We start from the raw sequence: 19,833 nt of genomic DNA, 5'->3' as shown, positions 1-19,833 counted from the left end.
GCATGGGCTGCTTTTGTGTGAGTAGGGGGCAGGGCAGGGCAGGGCATCTGAACTTGGCCAGCAGGCATCCTGATTGTTCTGCAAAGTCTGTAGATTCACCCTGTCCCGTCAACTGTGGCGGCCACAGGGAAATGGCCTTTGTCACTCTAAATACCCCTTTGAGTGTCACCTGTGAGGCCAGCTTGTAACCCCATCTTGGAGACAGCTGCACTGTGTTGGGAGCAGGGCCCTCAGGCTGAGGCACATCTGACAGGCTCTACTGAAGAGTTCTGGAATATCTGGTCTGCCTGGGCCCTCGGGCACCAAGTCTCCAACCTCCCCCCCAACCCCCAACCCCGATGCAGGAATCCTTCCTCAGGACTTTACTGCCAGGTACAACGACAAAAACTTTGTAAAGCAGCCAGGAGCACCCCCTCTTCCCTCACCGTAACCTAGGGGACTGATCAACTGGCCTCCCTCTGCTGTCCCCAGAGGCATTTCAAGGGCATTTTGGAGCACTCTTGGCAGTATGGAAGTGAGAGTATATGCTCATCACCTGTGGAATGTGTCAGGTGCAGACAACCTCCCCCAGCCCCAGGGGATCCGAGGCCTGCACCCTGGTGTTGTGGGCGTGCCCCTGGACCTGGAGGCGTAGGAGTGAGCGTGGGCGCAGGAGTTACCTGCCTGCACAGCAATTACCCATAAGCTGAGAGGGAGGCCGCTGGATGAGCCAGGCTCATGTCTGGGTTTGTAAACCCAGCAGGCCTCTTCCTGGCTGGGAGCTCAAATCACCCGAACTGTCCAAGGCTTGCGGGTAGCTCTGTGAAGCAGAAGGCCTCTGCAGAGGCACTTCTCCAGGTGAGTGTGGGAACTCAGTGCTCACCACTGGGGCTGCAGAGAGAGCTGCCTGTGGGCACAAGCAGCCAGCCCTTCACACACAGCACCGATCACCTGCTCAGTACCCCAAGGCTGCACCAGTCCCTGGGGTGGGGTGCAAGGCCCCTGACTCCCTAGAGGGATGCTGGCTGTGTGGCTGCTAATTGGGCACCCTGGGGGCTGGGAAGAGCTGGTGTTGGGACGGAGTCCCGAGCACAACACATGGATGAAAGAGTGAGCAAGTGGCCCCAGCTAATGGAGTCCAGGTTTGTGGGTCAGGGCCAGACCCTGAAAGTCAGGAGAAGCAACCCTGGAGGTCAGGAGTAGGGCTGCAGCCCTTGTGGAGTGAATACCTCCAGGTAGCACAGAGGTGTCTACAGCAAGAAGCTACCCCTTGCCAGCCTGTCAGACCCTGTGCTTGCTACACTGTCTGGGCCCCTCACTCAGGCTGGGGTGAGGGGCTGGCACTAAATGTGCCAGCGGCAGCAGTGCCAAAGCCTCCCTCAGACCCTCAGGGTACAGTTCAGCTGCAGTGGCAGGGGAGAGATCAAGCTTGCAGTCCTGAGGGATGGTGAGTCTGAGCAAAATGATATATTTAACATCAAATATACTCAAGGACTATTAGGATTAAGTATTCAAGATGAAGGGGAAAGCGAAGCTCTCTGAGCTGCGGATGAAGCAGCTCATTAGAAGCAGCCTCTCTTCTGTTTTCTCAAAGCTTGACTTTCCTGCCTAAGACAGAGGACCATAGGCTGTGGCACCACTCCCCCATCCCCCTCCCCAGTCAAGCACCCTGCACTGGGGCCTCCCAGGGCTTAAGGGGCATGACCTGGCCTCCAAGTCTCCTTTGTACCCACTACGTACCCTTCCATTGTCTGGGGTGCCACAGTTCACAAAGCACATTCACATGCTTTATCTCCTCTGGTCCCCACAGCAACCTTGGAGATAGCAGAGCAGGTCTCCCACTTCACAAACAGGGAAACTGAGGCCTGGGGAGAGAAAATGACTTGCTAAGGTTCACTGTTGGTAATAGGCAGAGATGGGATGAAGTCTCAATTGGTGGCCCTTTGCCCCTCCAGGGACTCCAGCTTCCTTCTCCTTGCGTGGGTCTAGTCCTCAGAAGTGACTGTGGGGATGAGCCTCTGACACATCTGTCTGGAGAAAAGCCATTAAGATTTTCATGCCATCCTGGAACTCTGTACTGTCAAGAAAATAATGCTCTTGATATGGAAGAGTGGCCTTCCTGGAGCAGGCAGCCTGGGCACCAGACCCAGGGCTCTGGGAGAGAAGCAGGGGTCAGAGGGAGAGGAGATGAACACTGTCTCCCTTCCTGCCTCCCGAGTTACAGAGCAAGAATTGTCAACTCTGCAATAGCAGAAATCTTTGTTTTCACTGCTGTATCCCCAGGGCCTTAGAATAGTGCTTGGTGCATAGTATATGCTCAATAAATAGTTGTGGAATGAAAAAAACCTTTAAGGCCATGCTGTGCTTGCTCAGAGAGGAGTTGAGACAGGATCCCATTCTCTATGGAGTCAGGATGCTCTTGGGAGGGGCTGCTGGGGTAAAGGTGGTGCTGTAAGACAGACAGTGGGAAAATTTGTGCCCTGCAGAGGGTTAATTTTGCCAAACAATCCAGGAAGCAACCAGAAACCTCGGGCAGAGGAAGTAGGAAGGGAGGGCACGAGGTCAGAGAAAGATTGCCCTGTGGGAGGGGGGCAAAATCAAGGTTGAGGGGCTGGGAGTGACAGCCAGGTGTGGTCCACCAGGCAGTTAATGGGGATGAGGACCCTGGGTCCTGAGCAGAGCCACACGCCGAGTTGGGGCCGACAGGCCTCCAGGCGGCGCTGCGGAGCCGGGCAGACGCGCGTCTCCACTCCCCATTAACCCGGGAGGGAGGGGGGCCTCGCGAAATGTGTGCATTTATTCAGTAGCAGGAGTGCAAACCTCATACATTGAGGGAGAAAGGCAGCGGGAGACGGCCGCCGAGATTCCCCCATCTCTTTGAATATAATTTTAGATTGAGATTCAGATTAAATCCGAGGGGAAAACACTTTATGAGGCTGAAAGCTGTGTCGTTGCCAGAGCCAGGGTTATGAGCTATCAAATGCAATTACATTAAGACAGATTATACTGGGCAAATTGAGCCATTTAGAAGGTGAGAATCAAAGAAACGGCTCTGATCCTCTCTTCCCCCTTCTCTCTCCCTCTCCCTCTCTCTCTCTCTAAATTGCAGTTCATAGTTCCTTGCAATTCTGAGGCACAAAAGTAGGTGAGACTGCTTTTGTATCTGCGAAGTGCTTCACTCCTGAATGTAATTCTAGCTGAGTGCAATCTAGGTTAAGAGCAGGGCAAGCGGGTAATTAGAGCCCGCTAGCTGCCCGAGGACCGGCCGCCCCGCCGAAGCGCGCCCGGAGCCGGCGTCCTTCTCCCGGCCGAGCCGAGCTGCGGCTGGACACGGAGCGCCCGAGATGATGGTGCTGGACAAGGAGGACGGTAGGTGGCGGGCGGGGGTCCCGACTCCCCGCACACCCGCGCCCCCCGCCGCGGCGCGCGGGAACACACACGCCAGGACACCGGCGCGCACACGCCGGGCTGTGCCGGGCTTGCCGGGCGGGCGGTCCGCCGAGGGCTGGGGCTGGAGCCGGGGGCGGGGGGAGGACCGAGTGGGACTGGCGTGGGGAGATGAGGGAGCCCCGGGCTGCGCGGCCCCGGGGCCGGACAGGCCGGACCGAACCGCGGGAGGGCGAGCTGTGCGCCGGCCGTGTGATGCTCTGCGGGGCCGCGTGGAGGCTCCGGCTGCCCTCCGATCTCGGCGCAGCGGTGGTTCACGTAGAGCGTTTTCGTCTTTGCGGCTGCTCCTCTCACCGCAGCCATCAGCCTCGCGCCGCCCGCGTAACCCGAGAGGCGCTGAGCGCCGAGCAAATCAGTGGCTTCGGGAAATCGGACTCCAGAGCTTGCGGAGAGCGGGCGCGCGGGGAAAGACGGTGGCCGCCGGGTGCCCGGCAGGCGAGGGGAAAGGCCGGCCGGACCCTCGGGGAGACAGCTGCCCGAAAGCTCGGTGAGAAAAAGGGTTGCCTCCTGTGATTCCCACTGTCTCCCTGTCTCTTGAAATCGGAGGCAGGAGTTTGGCCCAGAGGAAGAAAGTGTCCTGCTCCCGGCCAGTAGCACGAGTGCAGGAGCGGCATGGACTTGCCCTGGCCAAGAGCCTCACTGCGCCCGGGGGGTCAGAACAGAGGGACCCATGGTGGTCCCACACACCCCAAAGCCTTCCTGACTGGGAGTGCCCTGCAGTAATTGTCCTGGTATGTGCAGGAGAGGTTGGAGAACCCAGTCCCCTTGAGGGTAAAACCAGGGGTGCCCTGTGACCCAAGGGCAGCCCTCAGGGTCAAGAGGGGCCATTCCCTGGCTGTTCCAGGCCCTCCTGCCCTGTAGGTGAAGGTTACCTGGCTTGTTAAGTTTGTTAGTGTTGTCGGGAGGGAGATGTGATTTTAATTGTTAGCACCCACGCCATCACCTGGGTTCTACTGGTAAGGAACTGAGAAGGTGGGTTTTCTGTGAGTCAGCGGGAATCCTCCTAGAGTGACATCTTCTGACCTCTACTAGTGAGTAGTAGAGGTCTGTGCCCTCTTGCCCTCCAGGTCAGTGGTGCTACTGACATGGTCACTTGGTGAAAATCTGAAGTTAAGTGACTTAAGGTCACACAGGATGTTCACTTTGCTGCCACCATGTGCTGATGCCCCTAGCCTCCCCTCCCACCTTCTGAGACCTCCAGCAGGGAGGGACATTTAAAATATCTGGCCTGGGGGTGGCATGTGCGGGAGCCCTGTGACCCGCAAGGCCATTTCTCAGCGTGAGTGTGGAAAGAGAGGGAGGGGGAACTAAATGCTCTGGCCAAAAGAATCCATTGTCCAGGGTCTGGCTGGGGTGTGACATCCATCTCCTGTATGCTTTTCTCTCTTCATGGACCCCTCCCCTGGAGCCCCATGTGGGCCATCAGAGGGCTGGGCTGGTGCAGTTGTGTACAGATTGAAAAAGAGAAGAAGGGGTCTGGGGTCAGGCCAGATAAGGAGGGAGGAGACCTTGATTTAGTTCCTTTCTCCACTAACTCCCTGTGTAATCTCAGACCAGTCATGCCCATCTCTTCACTTTCCCTCTTGGTAAAATGAGGAGCCAGGGCAGAGGGTCCTTCCTTGGTGTTTGGAGGTACTCCCACCATGGGGAGCATGTGGAAATCAGGGTATGTCTTTAGCCGAGGTTGTCTGGCATGCTTGGCTCCCCAGGCCCAAGCCAGAAATCCAGAAGACCCAGGCCCTATACGTGGGCAGCCTCAGGCAGGGAGACTGGTCTCCCGCCAATAAGACGACGCCACCACCACCACCACCTCGGGTCTTGCACTCTGTGCAGGCACCCAGAGTGCCCCGGGCTTTGTGATACTAAAGGTTTCCAGATGAGCCCTGAATGGGAATTGCTCTCTGGAGGTCATTTTAGCCCGTCTCCTGCCTACACCCTGGGCATATGTATTTTCCCTAGTCTTCGCCAGACCTGTGGAGGAGAGCTCGCACTGCCCCACAAGCCCCCAACCCTGTCCAGGCTAAACCATATGGTGCTCTGTACTGTTGATGTCACTGAGCTCTGGGACACATCACAGCACAAGGAAGAAGACTGGCTTAGGTCCTGAGGAGCCATTTGATTCTTGTCCTGCTCAGCCTAGAGCTGTCTTCCAAAAGCAACCTTTCTGCTCATAAAATCCACCCTCCACTCCCCATTGGAGTCTAGCATCTTCTGGTTCCAGGAAACCTTGAAGGTGGTACCTTCAGTTGGGGGAGGGAGAAAGGCTCTGGATATACTCACCCTCCCCCGACACCTGCTGCCTAAATCCTTCCTTGCACTTATGCCCTCCCAGCAGGTGGCCGTCTGGGCTGGGAGTCAGCATTGGTCCCCAGGGCCCCCAAGGGGTGTGTTCCTCAGGGCTGCGGACTGCACCCTTTGTCTGGCTGCAGCGGGAACTCAGGCTCCTATTAACCACCCCCAATGCCTTTTCTCCACCTGACAGCATCTTGTCGGAAGAGGCCGGGGCTCCTCTGGTTGAAGTCAGGTCCGCCAGCTGCTGAGGACCAAAGCTCTTGCTCTGCTGGGCTGCAGGGCTTTCATGTTGCACTTCTGAAAGATAATAAAATATCAATCGCTTTGCCGTAGCAACGGGTTTAAGAGACTTTCTGAAGTATTGAATCGTCAGAAAAAAAATTTTTTTTTTTTGCTTTTAAGCACAGTGCATTATTAATAAAGTAATCCATTAGGTCGAGCAGTGAAGGGCCACCACAGAGAGGAGAGATCTGTTTTGCAAACGGTTAAACTTCAGGTTTTAAGATTAATTGCTTTCATTTGGATGCTTGCTCTTGGCCTAGGCAGCTCCACTTTCCTGGAACTCAGGGTCCTGCCTTTCTACATGCCGTCGGGCCTGCCTGTCAGCAACGGAAGCCCAGCTCCAACTTTCCTGGAGAAACAGCCCTTCTTCCCCTGGCACCTGCTCTTGGGCTGGCACCAGGCTGTGGGCTTTCCAGGGAGGTTTGCAGCCCCAGGGGAGCAAGGGGAGTTACAGCCCTGAGTCCTGAGAGGCAAATTAGCCCTCACGCTGTGGGAGAAAAGGCCCTTGAGCAGGGGTAGGCAGCAGAGGGTCTGAGCAGCCCCAAGAACTGTGAGAGCCTTGGGTTGTGAGGGACTGGGCAGGGGAGGATGCCAAGGGCACCCCCAAGGGGTGTCCCCAGGTGCATGCTGCAGAAGGACAGGTCCGGGTGTAAGCTGCCTCTGCAGAGGCCCAGCAGGAGGGCTGGGGTGACCACAGGAAGCTGCAGGCAGGCTGTGGAACTAAACATCAGACATAATTCCTAGGGCATTTTTAATAAGTCAAAAACACCTAAAGAGATTGGAGCTGGGCTGAGGAGGACCAGACGGTGCACCTTCAGTTGTCAACGACTACTGAGTGCAGCGTCCACAGCTGACTCGGTTGATCCACGAGGGCAGGCTCTCGGCTGTGCTTGGGTGCTGACCAGCAGGACCTCCTAGAATATCCCGTCATGCTCTGGACCACAGAGGGTACTGGCGGCCTCTCCTGTGGCCAGGACCTCCACAGCCCCGGGGGAAAGGCAGGGAGTGGGCCCTGATGCTGTTCCACACCACAGATCCCAGCCCATCAGCAGGACGGCAGAGCCCAGTGGACACTGCTGCCTGCTGAGGGCTGGTAAAGGCCTTGTGGGGCTGGCAGGGTAGGGACCAGGCCTGGCACCCACTGTATGCCTAGAAGAGGAAGGTCTCCATCTGCACCTACCAGGCCAGCCCGGGCTGCAGCCACCTCCTCACTACAGGGAAACAAGGCATCACAGAACCTGAGCAGCACGTACAGCCATGTCCCCTTCCTGCCTACATTCAGCCAGGCAAGGAGCCTGTAAAGATGGGTCTCCCCCACCCGCTCCCAGAGCCTGGGGTAAAAAAGCAGGTGTTTCTGTCTGTTCCCTGCTCTTCCATTCATCTGCCCACGCGGAGCACTAAGGCGGGGGGGGGGGGGGACAGGGAGACAACATAAATTGGTCTGTCGTCCAGAATGCGTGTCTTGCTAATGTACCCAGATTAACTCAACTGTAAATTGTCTCCTCGGATGGCAGTGTCTTGCTAAAAGTTTCCCACATGATTCATGATTTGGATTGCTTTTAACGGCTATTGGCTAAGCAAGCCAGTGACTGTACAAGGTGATGCAATTGGCATTAGCAAGGGGAGGCACGGGAGCGTGTAATGCAGTCAATACTGCATTAACTACTGATGCCCAATTACAGGGAGTGGGAGAGAGCCTTGGGGAGCATTAGGACTGGGGGAAGCTGAGATCACTGGCCGCTGCTCGCCTAAAAGCTTCACCCTTTGCATGCCGGGGCTCAGTGCTGGCCTGGCCACTCACTTGGCCTCTGTGGCCATAGGAACTGCCTCTCTCTCTCTCTCTGTCTCTCGTCCCACAGTGATGCTTTTAGCACATGGAAATGTGCATTTTCCTAGAGCCGGGGCCTGCCTCTCATCCCTCCTGAGAATTGATTTCCTACCCGACTCCGGGTCCCAGAGTCAGATGGGGTGGTGCCCCACCCACCTCCATTTAAGGGACCACTCAGCAGGCCTATCTGAGAGTAGGACCAAGGGGAGGTCTATTTTGGTCTCTCCCCCTTGGAACAGATGGATGATTGCCAGCAAGCATTGGCGGCCGACCTTCTGTGGCCGAAGGAGACACGAGGTTTAGCCTCAGTGCAGCTGTGCTGCTGGGGCAAGCAAGGCTGCTGGACCTGGGAAGTAGTCCTGGCTGGGCCTTCTGAGCAGAAGACAGAGATGGAGAGGCTGATGGGGGAGTGACCCAAGCCAGGCTGGGGTCCTCAGCAGATGCAGGCCCCCTCCAGAGCTGCATCGACACAGGGCAGAGCTGCCCGCATGTAGCCAGGAGGCCAAAGCTGTAGTTGGGGTCCATCTCCAGGGGCCAGAGGGCCTCCCAGGAACCCCGATCAGACACATTAGGAAGTTTGGAAGGAGTTAGGGAAGAAGGTAGATAAAAGGACCTGGGTACCCCAGTGTGTCAAGTACCACGGGATTGGGACTGGTTTAGCTGCTGTAGTGCTAAACTGTGCAGGTCCAGTACATCCACTGTAGTTCTGTGTCCTGTGCCCACCCAATGCTGAGATTGCTTTGCCTCTATACCTTCTCATCTCTGCAGTGAGAACAACCACATCTAACCGGCGTGATTGTTATCAGGATTAAATGAGATAATGTCCATGTACACCCTTGATAAACCAGGAAGCCTCATGCGTGTGTGAAGAGACAGTGCTCTCTACACAGCCACAATATGATCTGAAATAGTCCTGTGCCCAGTTCAGTGCCTTGCTCACTGCCAGGCACTGGGTCCTAACCCTCCCTCTTCTAGTTTATCCATAATGGCCATCAGTCACCACTGTCCAGGAAGCAGGGTAGACTCACTACTCACCCCTGTCCAGATTTCCAAGGCAGGTAGCACCATGGGAAGAAGGCTCCAAGATCACTCTTTGCAAGCCCTTCCATTTATACGGGCATGGCTGAGGCTCAGAGTGGGCAAGAGAGTTGCCCAGGGTTACATAGGGAGTTAGAGCCCAGAGCTTCTACATCTTTTAGTGTTCCATGCCCGGCTTCCATGCCCTCTGCCTGTACCCAAAACACGATAAGGCTGAATGGTAGAAATCTCCAATGAGGAGAAATGTCAGTTGGACCAAGGCCATGTGTCTGGGCATCCTACTTATGACCCTACTGACAGCCCAGGGCACATGGTGCTGTCCTCAGATGTAGGTCCTCCTGGCAGGTGTTGATGGTTGCTAACGTGGCCTGAGACTTCACGGACTGGAGAAGCCCCAGAGGTGCATGTGGCCTGTAGCCCTTGCGGCCTTCCTGCCCTACCTGGAGTTGAAAGACATTGAGGCACACAGGGCATCCTTCCCCCCTCAGGCTGAGCTTTTCGTGGTGCTGCTAGAGTGAGTTTTTCTGGTAGGTCTGAACTCAAGATAAGACTCCACCAGGGGAGTCAACTTGCACTGGCTTGCAAGAGCTGATTTTGCACATCTCTTCCCAGCTCTGAGTTCATTGATATCACATGGGTAGCTTGACATCAGCCATGGTGGAAGTATGAACACCACGGAAATTGGCAAACACTACAAATCAAGGGTTTTTCCCCCAGAGAATCAGTTGTGAGATATCTGTCAGCATACCACTGGATTGCATTCATCTGGGACTCTGGACCCAGCTCTCTCTGTTCTGCCACCACCCTTCTCCCATCCCATCTACCTCCTTTCAGAGGACCCAGCCTCTGCTACCCTGACATTCTGCCTGAGACCTGCTGCCACACTAAGCTGGGCAGGTCTAATATGTCCACTCTGGTTTTGTGTCCCATGCAGACCTGGCATTTGCCTCTATACCCTTGCTCATGTTGTCCCCTTGCCACATCCTCTCCCCTTTGGTTGGCCTCGTAGGAGCCTACAGGCGGTCAAGGCCTCTTACAGACCATTCCAGGTCCTGCTCAGAGTCACATCCACCCAACCTAGCAACAAGCTCATCTCTCATTGGTTGGAGTATGTTTATTTTGTGTTCTGGCTAAGGCAGGAGCCTACAGTGGCTGACGTAACTGGGGGCAAATTAAAAGCAGATGGTAGAGAAGAGTAAGCAGGCTGGTCCAGGTAGCCGAGGCAGATGCCCCAGAGTGCAGGCCTACCGGGTCAGATTGGGTCCCTAGCTCTACCTCCTGCCCCTTCCTAAGTGGGCTTTCTTGAATGGCCTACTGTCTTCAGGTGTAGCCTGCTAGCATGAGTCCGGAGACCTGGCTTCTAGTCCCAGCTGACTGCTCTGTGACTTCAGACAACTTCCTGAGCCTCAGTTTTCACGTCTCTACAATGGGAGCAACACCTAACTGACACCTAATGTCCATGTACACACTTGATAGGCCTGGAATGCCTATGTGATAGGCCTCATGCCTATGTGAAGTGACAGTGCTCTCTACACAGCTACAGGCTGATCTCTTTGGCTTCAGCCTCTCAGTCTTTACACAACAGTTCTTGTTTCAGTGAACACTTAATTAAAAGTGAGCATTGTGCCATGCATGTGTATCAGTTAGTTATTGCTATATAACCAACCACCCTAAAAGTCAGAGGCTCAAAGCAACAAGCATCTATTTAGCTTTTGAACCTGTGGGTCAGTGATGGAGGCTGGGCTTGGCTAAGCGGTTTTTCGGGTCTCGGCTAGACTCACTCATACCTGGGAGATGGCTGATCAAACTGGATGCTGGGGGTAACAAGACTATGTCCCTCATCATCCAGCAGGCTCTTCCAGATTGTTCTCAGGCTGGAGGCAGGTCCAGGGGAGAGAATGGATGCAAATCTTCTTGAGACCTAGACTTGGCTCTGGAATGTTGTCACTTTACATTCTGTTGACCAAAATAAATCACAAGCCCAGCCCAAGTTCAAGGGATGGGGAAACAGATTCTATCCTTGAAGGAAGGAGGTGAAAAGTCACATTGCAGAGGGAGTGGATAGGGGAAGGGGTAGAGATGTGGTGCCGTGTGCAGGTCTCACAACTCGCAAGCCCAGGGCTGGGCTGGGAACCCAGGCCATCTGCTCTCCTCTGTGCTCTGCCGGCTCCCAGCTCCCCCGTTGTGGCTGGCAGTCTTGGGGATGGGGGAGAAGGACACTCGGGGTAGGGGGAGCTCATGGGAGAGGGGTGGAGCCAGCAAGAGGATGACTTGGGGTGGGGGTGAGGGAGGCTTGCGGTTGGGGCACTTGTTGGGGGCTGACATCAGAGCCCTGGCCCATTCCTCCATGGGCGAGCCTGGAGGGGGACCACAGTGAGGTCAGTCCCCGCTGCCTTCTCTGGCTTTTCCTCTGTCCTGCAAAGCCACCGATTGGTTAGAAGGGGCATGAAGCTCCGTGGTTCCCAGAGCTGATTGAAACCTGGACATACATGCAGATGCAGCCAGGCGAGAACCAATTCATTGGTTAGCCCCTTGCCTCAAAGCAGGGCAGTAGGTGGGCTGGTGAGAGGCCCGTGTACATTCATAAACCAGCTGATTGAAAAGCAATATTTCAGATAAATACAAGCCAGCGATCTATCAGTGGTTGTAATAAAACCCAGGCTTCAGGCTGTGATTTTATTTTGAAATAATAAGAATTGCTTGATTCTTTTTACTTGAGTTACCATGGTAATTCCAGCGTGGAGCAGTGTTATATTGATTTAGAAAGTGGACAGTAATATTTCTTTTGTGTTATTCTGTTTCTAGGCCTTGATTTCTAATTTCCACTTGGAGATTACTTTTATAAATTTCTTAAGTCCTTCCACTTTTTTTCCTCTCTCAGTATAATTTTCCTCTCATACGCCGCTATGTTCTGAGCTTATTGGTTTGCTCTTATTTTAAATTAAACTTGCTGGTTTCAAATATTGAAATGACATCTTTGTCTGTGTCTGTACTTTGGTTTAGCAAAATATTACAGTCTGACGCTTTCTGCTTAATAATTTAAGGGAGGCATTCTGTCGGCCCTCACTGGGTGCTGATAACTTATGACTCAACCAACGCAAGCCTTAAACTCCTGACATTTTAATATTGTGTGGTAGGAGCGGCCACCCCTCTGCTCTGAGTCTCAGTGGAGAAAAATCCATGTGGTACCCCAGAAGGGAGTTTTAATAATTCAACTTTGCTGGTTGGCACAGTGACTTGATAGAGAAGGGGAGGGAGGCCAGTTTTTCTCGGGTAAGTGGGAGCAGCTCTGGTCTGGGCTCCGATGGCTCCCACGAGCACCCGTCTTTCCTCTCCCCTGAATCTTTAAAAACTCCAAATCCTGATCCCTTGGTGACAGATTGTCCAGGAAGGATTTGGGGCGGGGGGGCTGCCTGTGGGTTCCATCATGAATTCTTAAACTCTGTTTCTCAGTTTTCCCATTTGTAAAACAAGTGGAACTGGCTCGGGCTTTGAGTCAGACAGCATGGGTTCAAATCCCGCCTCGGCCACTGAATAATTCTAGGTAGTAAACTGAATAGTAATTCTTACTGGTAAAATGGGTATGATCATGAACACCTTTTAGGTCTGTTGAGCCTTCACCCAGCACACCTCTTGTTGGTCTTAGAGATGGTTGGTGCGGTCTCCCTACCCTTCCTAGGGTTTTAGGAGGAGCAAGGGAGAAAGCAGATGTGGGTGTGCTTTGGAACGTTTACTCTGCTCCAGACATGCCTGGGGTTCAGAACTCTGGCAGGACTGTTCTCTGGAGAGGACCCAGGATGATGGCTCCACGAGGAAGTGGGTCAGCTCCACCCACTTTCCTGGTCTGCCCAGTGGAGAGTAGGGACCCTGCTGTCCTCTGTCCTCTCCTTACAACACTACACAGCAAGGTTGGGGCTCCAGAAGGAAGCTCACAGCAGCAGGGGTTGTGGGGCAGAGATCTGTCCACAGGCTCTGTCTCTCTGGCCTGAAGAAAGGTCCCTACTGTCCTGTGTGTGTATGCCAGTGTGGTGGTGTATTAGTTATCTCTTGCTGCATAACAAATTATTTCACAATTTAGCAGCTTAAAGCAACACCCATTTTTTAATCTCACAGCATCTGTGGGTCAGGAGTCCAGGTACAGCTTAGCTGGGTCCTCTGCTCAGGGTCTGTCACAGACGATGATCAACGCGTTGGCCGGGGCTGTGGTCTCGTCTGAAGGTTCATCTGGGGGAGTGAGCTTTCAAGCTCACTCATGTGGTTGTTGGTGAGATTCCGTTCCTCATGGGTTGCTGGACTGAGGGCCTCCATTCCTCACTGACGGCTGATCAGAGGCTGCCCTCGGTTCCATGCCTCGTGGGCTTCCCCGTTAGGGCAGCTTGCTTCCTAAAACCATCAAGAGAGAGTGTCTGCTAGCAAGCAGGAAGTCACAGTCTTTTATAAGATGTGACACATGTAATCACAGATGTGACATTCCATCAGTTTTGCTGTATTTTCTTCCTTGGGAGCAAGTCTCTAGGTTAAGCTCATACTCAAGGAAGTGGAGGGGGTGGGGTTACACAGGGTGTGAAGACCCTGTGTAACAGAGGATCATTAGGACCATTTTAGGAACTGACCTACTGTGAGAGGTCAGCCCCTGGAACAGCATCTTAGGCCCCAAGGTGTCCAAGGTATTGGGAGGCCTGGTACCTCTGTTTTCTGCATCACCTCACCCCAGGGAAGGCCACAGATGTCTCAAAGCCTTTCATTTCATCTTCACAGCACCTTTGGGAGGCTGGAGATCAAACACTAGCCCCATTTTGCAGAGGAGTAGGTTATGCCCAGAGAGGGCAAGCTTGCAAAGCAGCCATCCGTTACTCCAGGGCCTCTCTTCTGACTCAGAGGAGTTGAGGGTGGTTCCTTCCTGAGCCAGCCTCCCCACAGCTGTTGGACTGAGAGCCTCAACCCCTCACTGGCTGTTGCCGGGCCAGGTGGAGACGGTGTCTTTGAGGCGGCCTGGGCAGAGGCCACGTCAGCAGTTCCTCACGTGGGAACAGGGCTGAAGGAGGCTCTCCTTTGGGCTGGGACCAGAACTCATGCATCCTCAGCCTGGCTCTGCCACCAACTCACGTTCCTTGGGAACGTCCCAGTACGTCCCTGGGCAGGCCTCTTTTCCTCTCTGGGTTTACGTTTTCCCGCTGATGTTTCAAGGGTCGCCGGCTGCTTGATGCCTAGTGGTACTGTGCATGCAGACGTGACCACTGGTGGGGAACGGGTGGGGTGAGGCCAAGGCCAGGAGAAAGAAACCACCCCGTTGACGTTTCTGTGTCTTTCTTTGGTCTCCCGGGGTCAGGAGAAGTAGAGATCCCAGGTGAGAGCATTTGTGGCCTCCGGCCCTCCATACTTGGTCTTGCCATGTTTGAATCCAGGTGGACGGTCCCATCCCTGGCTGTTCCCAGGCAGAGCCTCAACTAGGAGGCAGAGGGGACCCTTGGAGTAGGCCCAAAGCCTGGAGACCAGTGAGCAAGTCACAGCCTCAGACCTGAGAGGACCCTGGTCAATTATCTCCTTTTATCGATGGTTGGAGGGCGGGGGGACTGAGGCACCAAGAAGCATCTATTTCCTCTCTCAGCTGACGTTGAGATACTCAGCTGAAATCTCAGCTGAGATACTTTCTGAGTAGAAAAGTCTGGGGCCCAGCAGAGGCTGCATCCAACCTGGGATGGGATATCAGGGCTGAACCCCATCTCTTTGCCTGTCAGTCAGAGGCTGTCTCTTGCAGGTGGCTGCTCTCACCCCAGCCAGAAGCTGTTTCCCAACTGCCAGGCATCTTGGCAGGGGCTAGGGCTCCAGAGGAGCAGAGGGCAGTGGGCAGGGCTACCTCGGGCACCAGGTCCTGACCTGGTACTCAGCCCAAGTGCAGAGTGTGATGTTTTGACCTGCCTTTTTGCCCCGAGGATGTGTTCACGCTACTCTTTGATCCTCAGAATGCTTTATCAGAGCGGTGCTAAAATATGCCTTATATAACGAGAATAACATCTCATTAGTATTACTGAAAATGTAAAAGAACAAAATGATCCAGGAAAAAACTTAAATTGGTTGAAATAACTAACACAAAGCAAAACTGGCAACAGCTAAGACTGCACCTGGCAAAATATGTTATTGACTAAAAATTGACAGAGGAATCAAATCTTCCTGAAAAAATTTATCTGCCGAAGTTGGCTCAGGAAATATTTTCTGGTAGAAATAATTACTACAAAAGAAGTCTCAGCAACAATGGAAGTTCTAATTTGTAAGATTTGATTTGAACCCAAAGCTGATCATAAACCAAATAGTCACTTAAAAATTTAAAAATAATTTATCCCAATGAAAATAATTTCAATAAAATGAAAATGGAGAAAGAGGAAGAAATGGTTTAACTCTAGTGAATAGAAAATTGATCAAGACATTGAACTGACTTAATGAAGCTCCCTAAGAACTACTTTCTTGATGAAAAATCATCAATGTTGATATAATTCTTATTAACATATAGGTGTTAGGGGCTAGCCCCTAGTAGATGTTTAGTAAATATTTGTTGAGTGACCTGTGAGTGAATGAGTTAACAGGAGAAGGAGGGCAGGAGGAGAGCAGAGAGGATCATAAGAGTTCCTTTATCCCAGAGAGAGGGCACATTTCCATTTTATTAAGATCATTTGGGCTACTCTGGAATGTTTTTCGACACCACCAAGCTATTCTCCAATTCTCAATGGTCACCTACTGTGTGTCCTACAAATTTAACTCAATTCTGACACTATCTACCTAGAGATGACAGGTTAAGGGCTCAGTCCCACCAGACTGCTTCCACTTCAGAGGCCAGTCGCAAGTCCAGGTTGTCACCTGTACTTCTGACCAACACACTGTAAATCGGGGTTCACCCCCTCCTCAGGTGAGATAGTTTCCTAGAATGGCTCACAAAGCTCAGGGAAACATTGACTTACTTTTACCAGTTTACTCTAAGGAAATGATAAAGGATACAGATGAGCAGGTAGATGAAGAGGTACATAGGGTGAGGTCTGGAAGGGTCCCGAGCACAGCAGCAGCGTCTGTCCCTGTGGAGTTGGGGTACGGGTGGACATGTTCACCAACCCAGACCTTATCAAATCTTGTTCAAGACTTTGTATAGAACTTCATCACTGGCCACTCCCCAGCCTTTCCTGGAAGTGAGTGGGTGAGGCAGAAAGTTCTAACCCTCTAATCATTTGGTCTTTCTGGTGACCAGCCCCATCCTGAGGCTACCTAGGGCCCTCACCCTAAGTCACCTCATTAGCATAAACTCAGAGGTGCTCAAAAGGGACTCCTTATGAATAACAAAAGATACTCCTATCACTCAGGAAATTCCGAGGTTTTTAGGAGCTCTGTGCCAGGAACCTGGAACAAAGACCAAATATATTATTATACTACATCTACTCTGTGGAGAATAATTGGAGGGCATAAAACTAGGGGCAGAAAATAAAAATAAAAAACAGCCATGATGTAGGAGGGAAGCGTTCTTCCTTTGGAGCTTTATAGTGTGACCACTGTAGTGTGACCTCCAGCCTCAGACTGCCCCCTGCTCCTTCCTGCAGTTTCCTTCCTTCCAAGCTTGCAGTCTGGGCCTGGGGCAGTGGCGGGGGGATGCAGATGGGGGTCCAGATGGTCAGAGAGGAGGCAGTTGAAGTCCAGGAAAGAAATGGTGGAGGGCATGACTAGAGCTGTGGCCTTGGGAATGTGGGGGGCTCCTCTGAAGTCTCCTGGTGGTCAAGATCTTGGCTAGAGCGTCTCAGCTACCGGCAGCAGGGCCTGAGTTTCTGGAGTTGAGCCCCAGGGAAGGCAGACTCTGACTGCAAGCCTGTGCATACCCACTCTTGTCCCAGAGGCCCCTGCTGGCCCTGCCCAGCTTTGGCCTGAGGCTTCCGCGGCCCCTACACGTCCTCTTCTGTGGCTGCCCTGTGACTGGACCAAGATCCTGGCTTTCCAGACTCCAAAGGAGGGAGCCAAAGCCTGTAGGCCTGAGGCAGGCGGGAGCACACCAGGGCAGGGAAACAGCAAGTCCAGACCTGCCCAGCTACCCACTTCCGAACTCCTGTGATCTCATGTGATCTGTCTGTAAAATGTTTCATGGCCTTCCCAGCTCTGGGCCGGTTTTCTTTCTCAGACTGGCTTCCACGAAAGCTCCTGATTCTGGGAAAGAGCTAAGTCTCCCTACCCTTATCTGTGTCTAATACAGTCCGCCCCCTGATTATATATGTGAGTAGGACTGGCCCGAGAAGAGCAGAACTTGTGTCTAAGCGCACTTCCGTGGGGAGCTGAGTCTAAGGCCCTGCCTCTGCAGTGAACTGTCCCTCGGGGCATCTGTGTACAGCACCGCTCCTGCCTGGCTGCCCAGGGCCTAGAGAGCCACCCAGCCCATTCCACACTGGCCACACTCTTCTCCCCATGGCCCACATTCCCAGGTGCTCTGCCTTCCCTTCCAGGGTGAAGGCTTTGGATTCTTTCCCTCAAGAGGAGAGAAACCCCAATAGCGTCCGTCCAGACACCAGATTCAGGGGCAGCTGGGTGCACCCTGCCACAGCGCAGGCCTGACTCGCTCTGCCGGCCACATGCTTCATCTTGAGTCACCCTCTCAGATTAGCCACAGAGGGTGCTGCCCTAGCCTGGGCACTGAGCTCTCTCCCTCCAGCAGTTTTCATTTGACCCAAAGGCAGCCTTTTTGCCTTCCTTCCTGGCCTACGTGGCCTGGATCTGAGCTTGCACACCCTGTCTTGGGCGGGGCTCTCAGGCCCTGGGAGAGGATAGCACTCTTTACTGAACCTCAGCTGGGGGCCTGGAGGGCCTCACTCTGATCCTATTCATACTGCATGTACCGTAACTTGTGGTACCCGATGTAGGACAAACTTGGGGTCTAAAACAGGGACCCTACCCAAGAGTGTGCCCAGTTTGCAGGTGGGGCATAGGCCTCGGAGGATGCAGAAATTTCAACAAAGAGAGATCTAAGAAGACAAAACACGAGTGTAGTAGTGGAAGCAAATGGGTCAGAGAAGAGTGATGGATCCAGTAGGGTCTGAGTTGCCTAGGAGCAGGGCTGGAAGAGTGGGCACAGTCAGATTTCTGGATGGGAGGGACTGGGGAGGGAAGCAAGGGGGTGATCTGGAGCCCTTCCCTATGAAGTAGCTGGGGTGAGGTCAGGTGACCAGGGCCCGGCCTCTCTGAGGGCTGGCTGCTGGACCTCCCAGGACCCCTCTCCTGATCCCAGGACTTAATTTTTTATGAACTGGTTTCTCCTGTTCTCAAAGGAATATTTGTTTTGTTGTTTGTTTGTTTTGCCTTTCTTTATAACAACTTTATTGAGAATAATTTGTATGCCACCAAATTAACCTTTTAAAAATGTGCATTTCAGTGGTTTTTAGTATATTTAGAGTTGTGTGACCATCACCATTATCTAATTCAAGAACATTTTCATCACCCTAAAAAGAGACTCCATATTCATTAGCAGTCACTCCCCATTCCCCTCCTCCCTGGCAACCACTAATTTACTTTCTGTCTCTATGGATTTGCCTGTTCTGGATATTTCATATAAATGGAATCATACAAGATGTGGTCTTTGTGGCTGACTTTTTCCCTAGCATAATGTTTCCAACGTTCATCCATGTTGTAGCATGTCTCAATACTTCATTTCTTTTCATTGCCCAATAATATTCCATTATATGTATATACTACATTTTATTTATCCATTCATCAGTTTATGGGCATTTGAGTTGTTTCTCCTTTTTAGCTACTGTGAGTAATGCTGCTATGAACATTCATATACAAGTTTTTGTGTGGACATATGTTTTCATTTTTCTTGGGTATATATTTAGGAGTGGAATTGCTGAGTCATATGGTAATTCTATGTTTAGGGATATTTGTTTTTCACTTTAAATAAACAGTACAAGAGTGTTTAGGAGAGAAAGCATCCTTGGCTGTCTGAGCTTTGGGAAAGGAGCTTGCCTGCAGCCTGGTCCCCCGGGCTCCTAAGGGTCAGCGGAACCTTGGGTAAGTCCTTTCCCCTGCTGGCTTCAGTTTTCTGATCAGTGAAATGGGATTCTTATGGATCCCTGCTCGCCTCAAGGGCTTTTGTTAGTACTTACTACTTACATAGCGTGTCAAGGATTGCAAAGCACTCCGCTTGTTTTAGCTGCTTTGCTTCCTTGGCCCCACAATTTGGGTATTATTACTCGAGTTTTGCTGATGGGGAAGCTGAAGCTCAGAGAGGCTAAAGGACTTGACTGAGTTTACATTGTGGGTTAATGGCAGAACCTGAACTTGAACCCAGACTCATCAGAGTTCAGGTCCCTGGCCTGAACTCCTGTCTCACCTGTGTCTCTGGGCAAAGCAGGGCATTATGCAAGGGAGATCCCTGTCTGAGCAGCCATCACGTTCTATTCTCCATCCTGGGTGCTGGGAAGTCAGGGCCCAGACGTGGCAAGGTGTGGGCTCTGAGGCAGAATGGTGCTCTAGGAATCAGGACTTTGCAAAAGTCCCCTTTTACCTGTGTGACTTTGGATAAGTTGCTCCACCTCTCTGAGCCTCAATTTCCCCATCCACAAAATTGAAACAGTAACTACTACTCATAGCACTGGAAGGGGAACGTGGTAAGATGTTGTATAGGAAATGCCAAGCACGATGCCAGGCAGGGAGAAGGTGTTAGGTTATAGAACACCCGAGGAGGGCTGGAAGAGGGTGCAGAGTGCTGCGGGACCTTTGAGGAGAAGTGGCTGGATTCTGGGCTGGTCAGAGCCGGTGTTAGGGAGGGAAGGTGAGAGAAAGTGGGCTGTGCCAATGTTCTCCAGCCTGGGGCTGCCAGAAACCAGGAGAGGTTTCCAGGGATCTCACAAAAACCTCCCGTCTCCAGGAGAGCTTGTAGACAGGCCCTGCTGGCACCAGCAGTCCTCACCCCCAGCCTAGCCCACAGCTGCCTGAGAGGGGGGGCTTGC

At 52.8% G+C, this 19,833-nt stretch overlaps 1 protein-coding gene across 3 annotated transcripts in view; it reads left to right on the top strand.

Annotated features, from left to right (window-relative positions):
- The window catches only part of LMO1 (LIM domain only 1), a 40,208-nt gene that overhangs the window by 1,489 nt on the left and 18,886 nt on the right, over window positions 1-19,833 (top strand). The window contains exons 2-3 of one of the 3 annotated variants that reach the window (XM_036860955.1): window positions 3,089-3,348; window positions 3,726-3,913. The exons of 1 other annotated variant lie outside the window; for it this stretch is intronic. Coding sequence is in view for 1 of the 2 variants with exons in the window: in XM_036860953.1 (XP_036716848.1) it covers window positions 3,324-3,348 (25 nt within the window). In the remaining variant the exon portion in view is untranslated. The remainder of the gene's footprint in view (window positions 1-3,088; window positions 3,349-3,725; window positions 3,914-19,833) is intronic. One more of the 3 variants, XM_036860953.1, reaches the window with a different exon arrangement.

This window comes from Balaenoptera musculus, chromosome 8 (assembly GCF_009873245.2).
Source record: "Balaenoptera musculus isolate JJ_BM4_2016_0621 chromosome 8, mBalMus1.pri.v3, whole genome shotgun sequence".
Lineage (NCBI taxonomy): Eukaryota > Metazoa > Chordata > Mammalia > Artiodactyla > Balaenopteridae > Balaenoptera > Balaenoptera musculus.
This window is presented reverse-complemented; position numbering and strand designations above follow the sequence as displayed.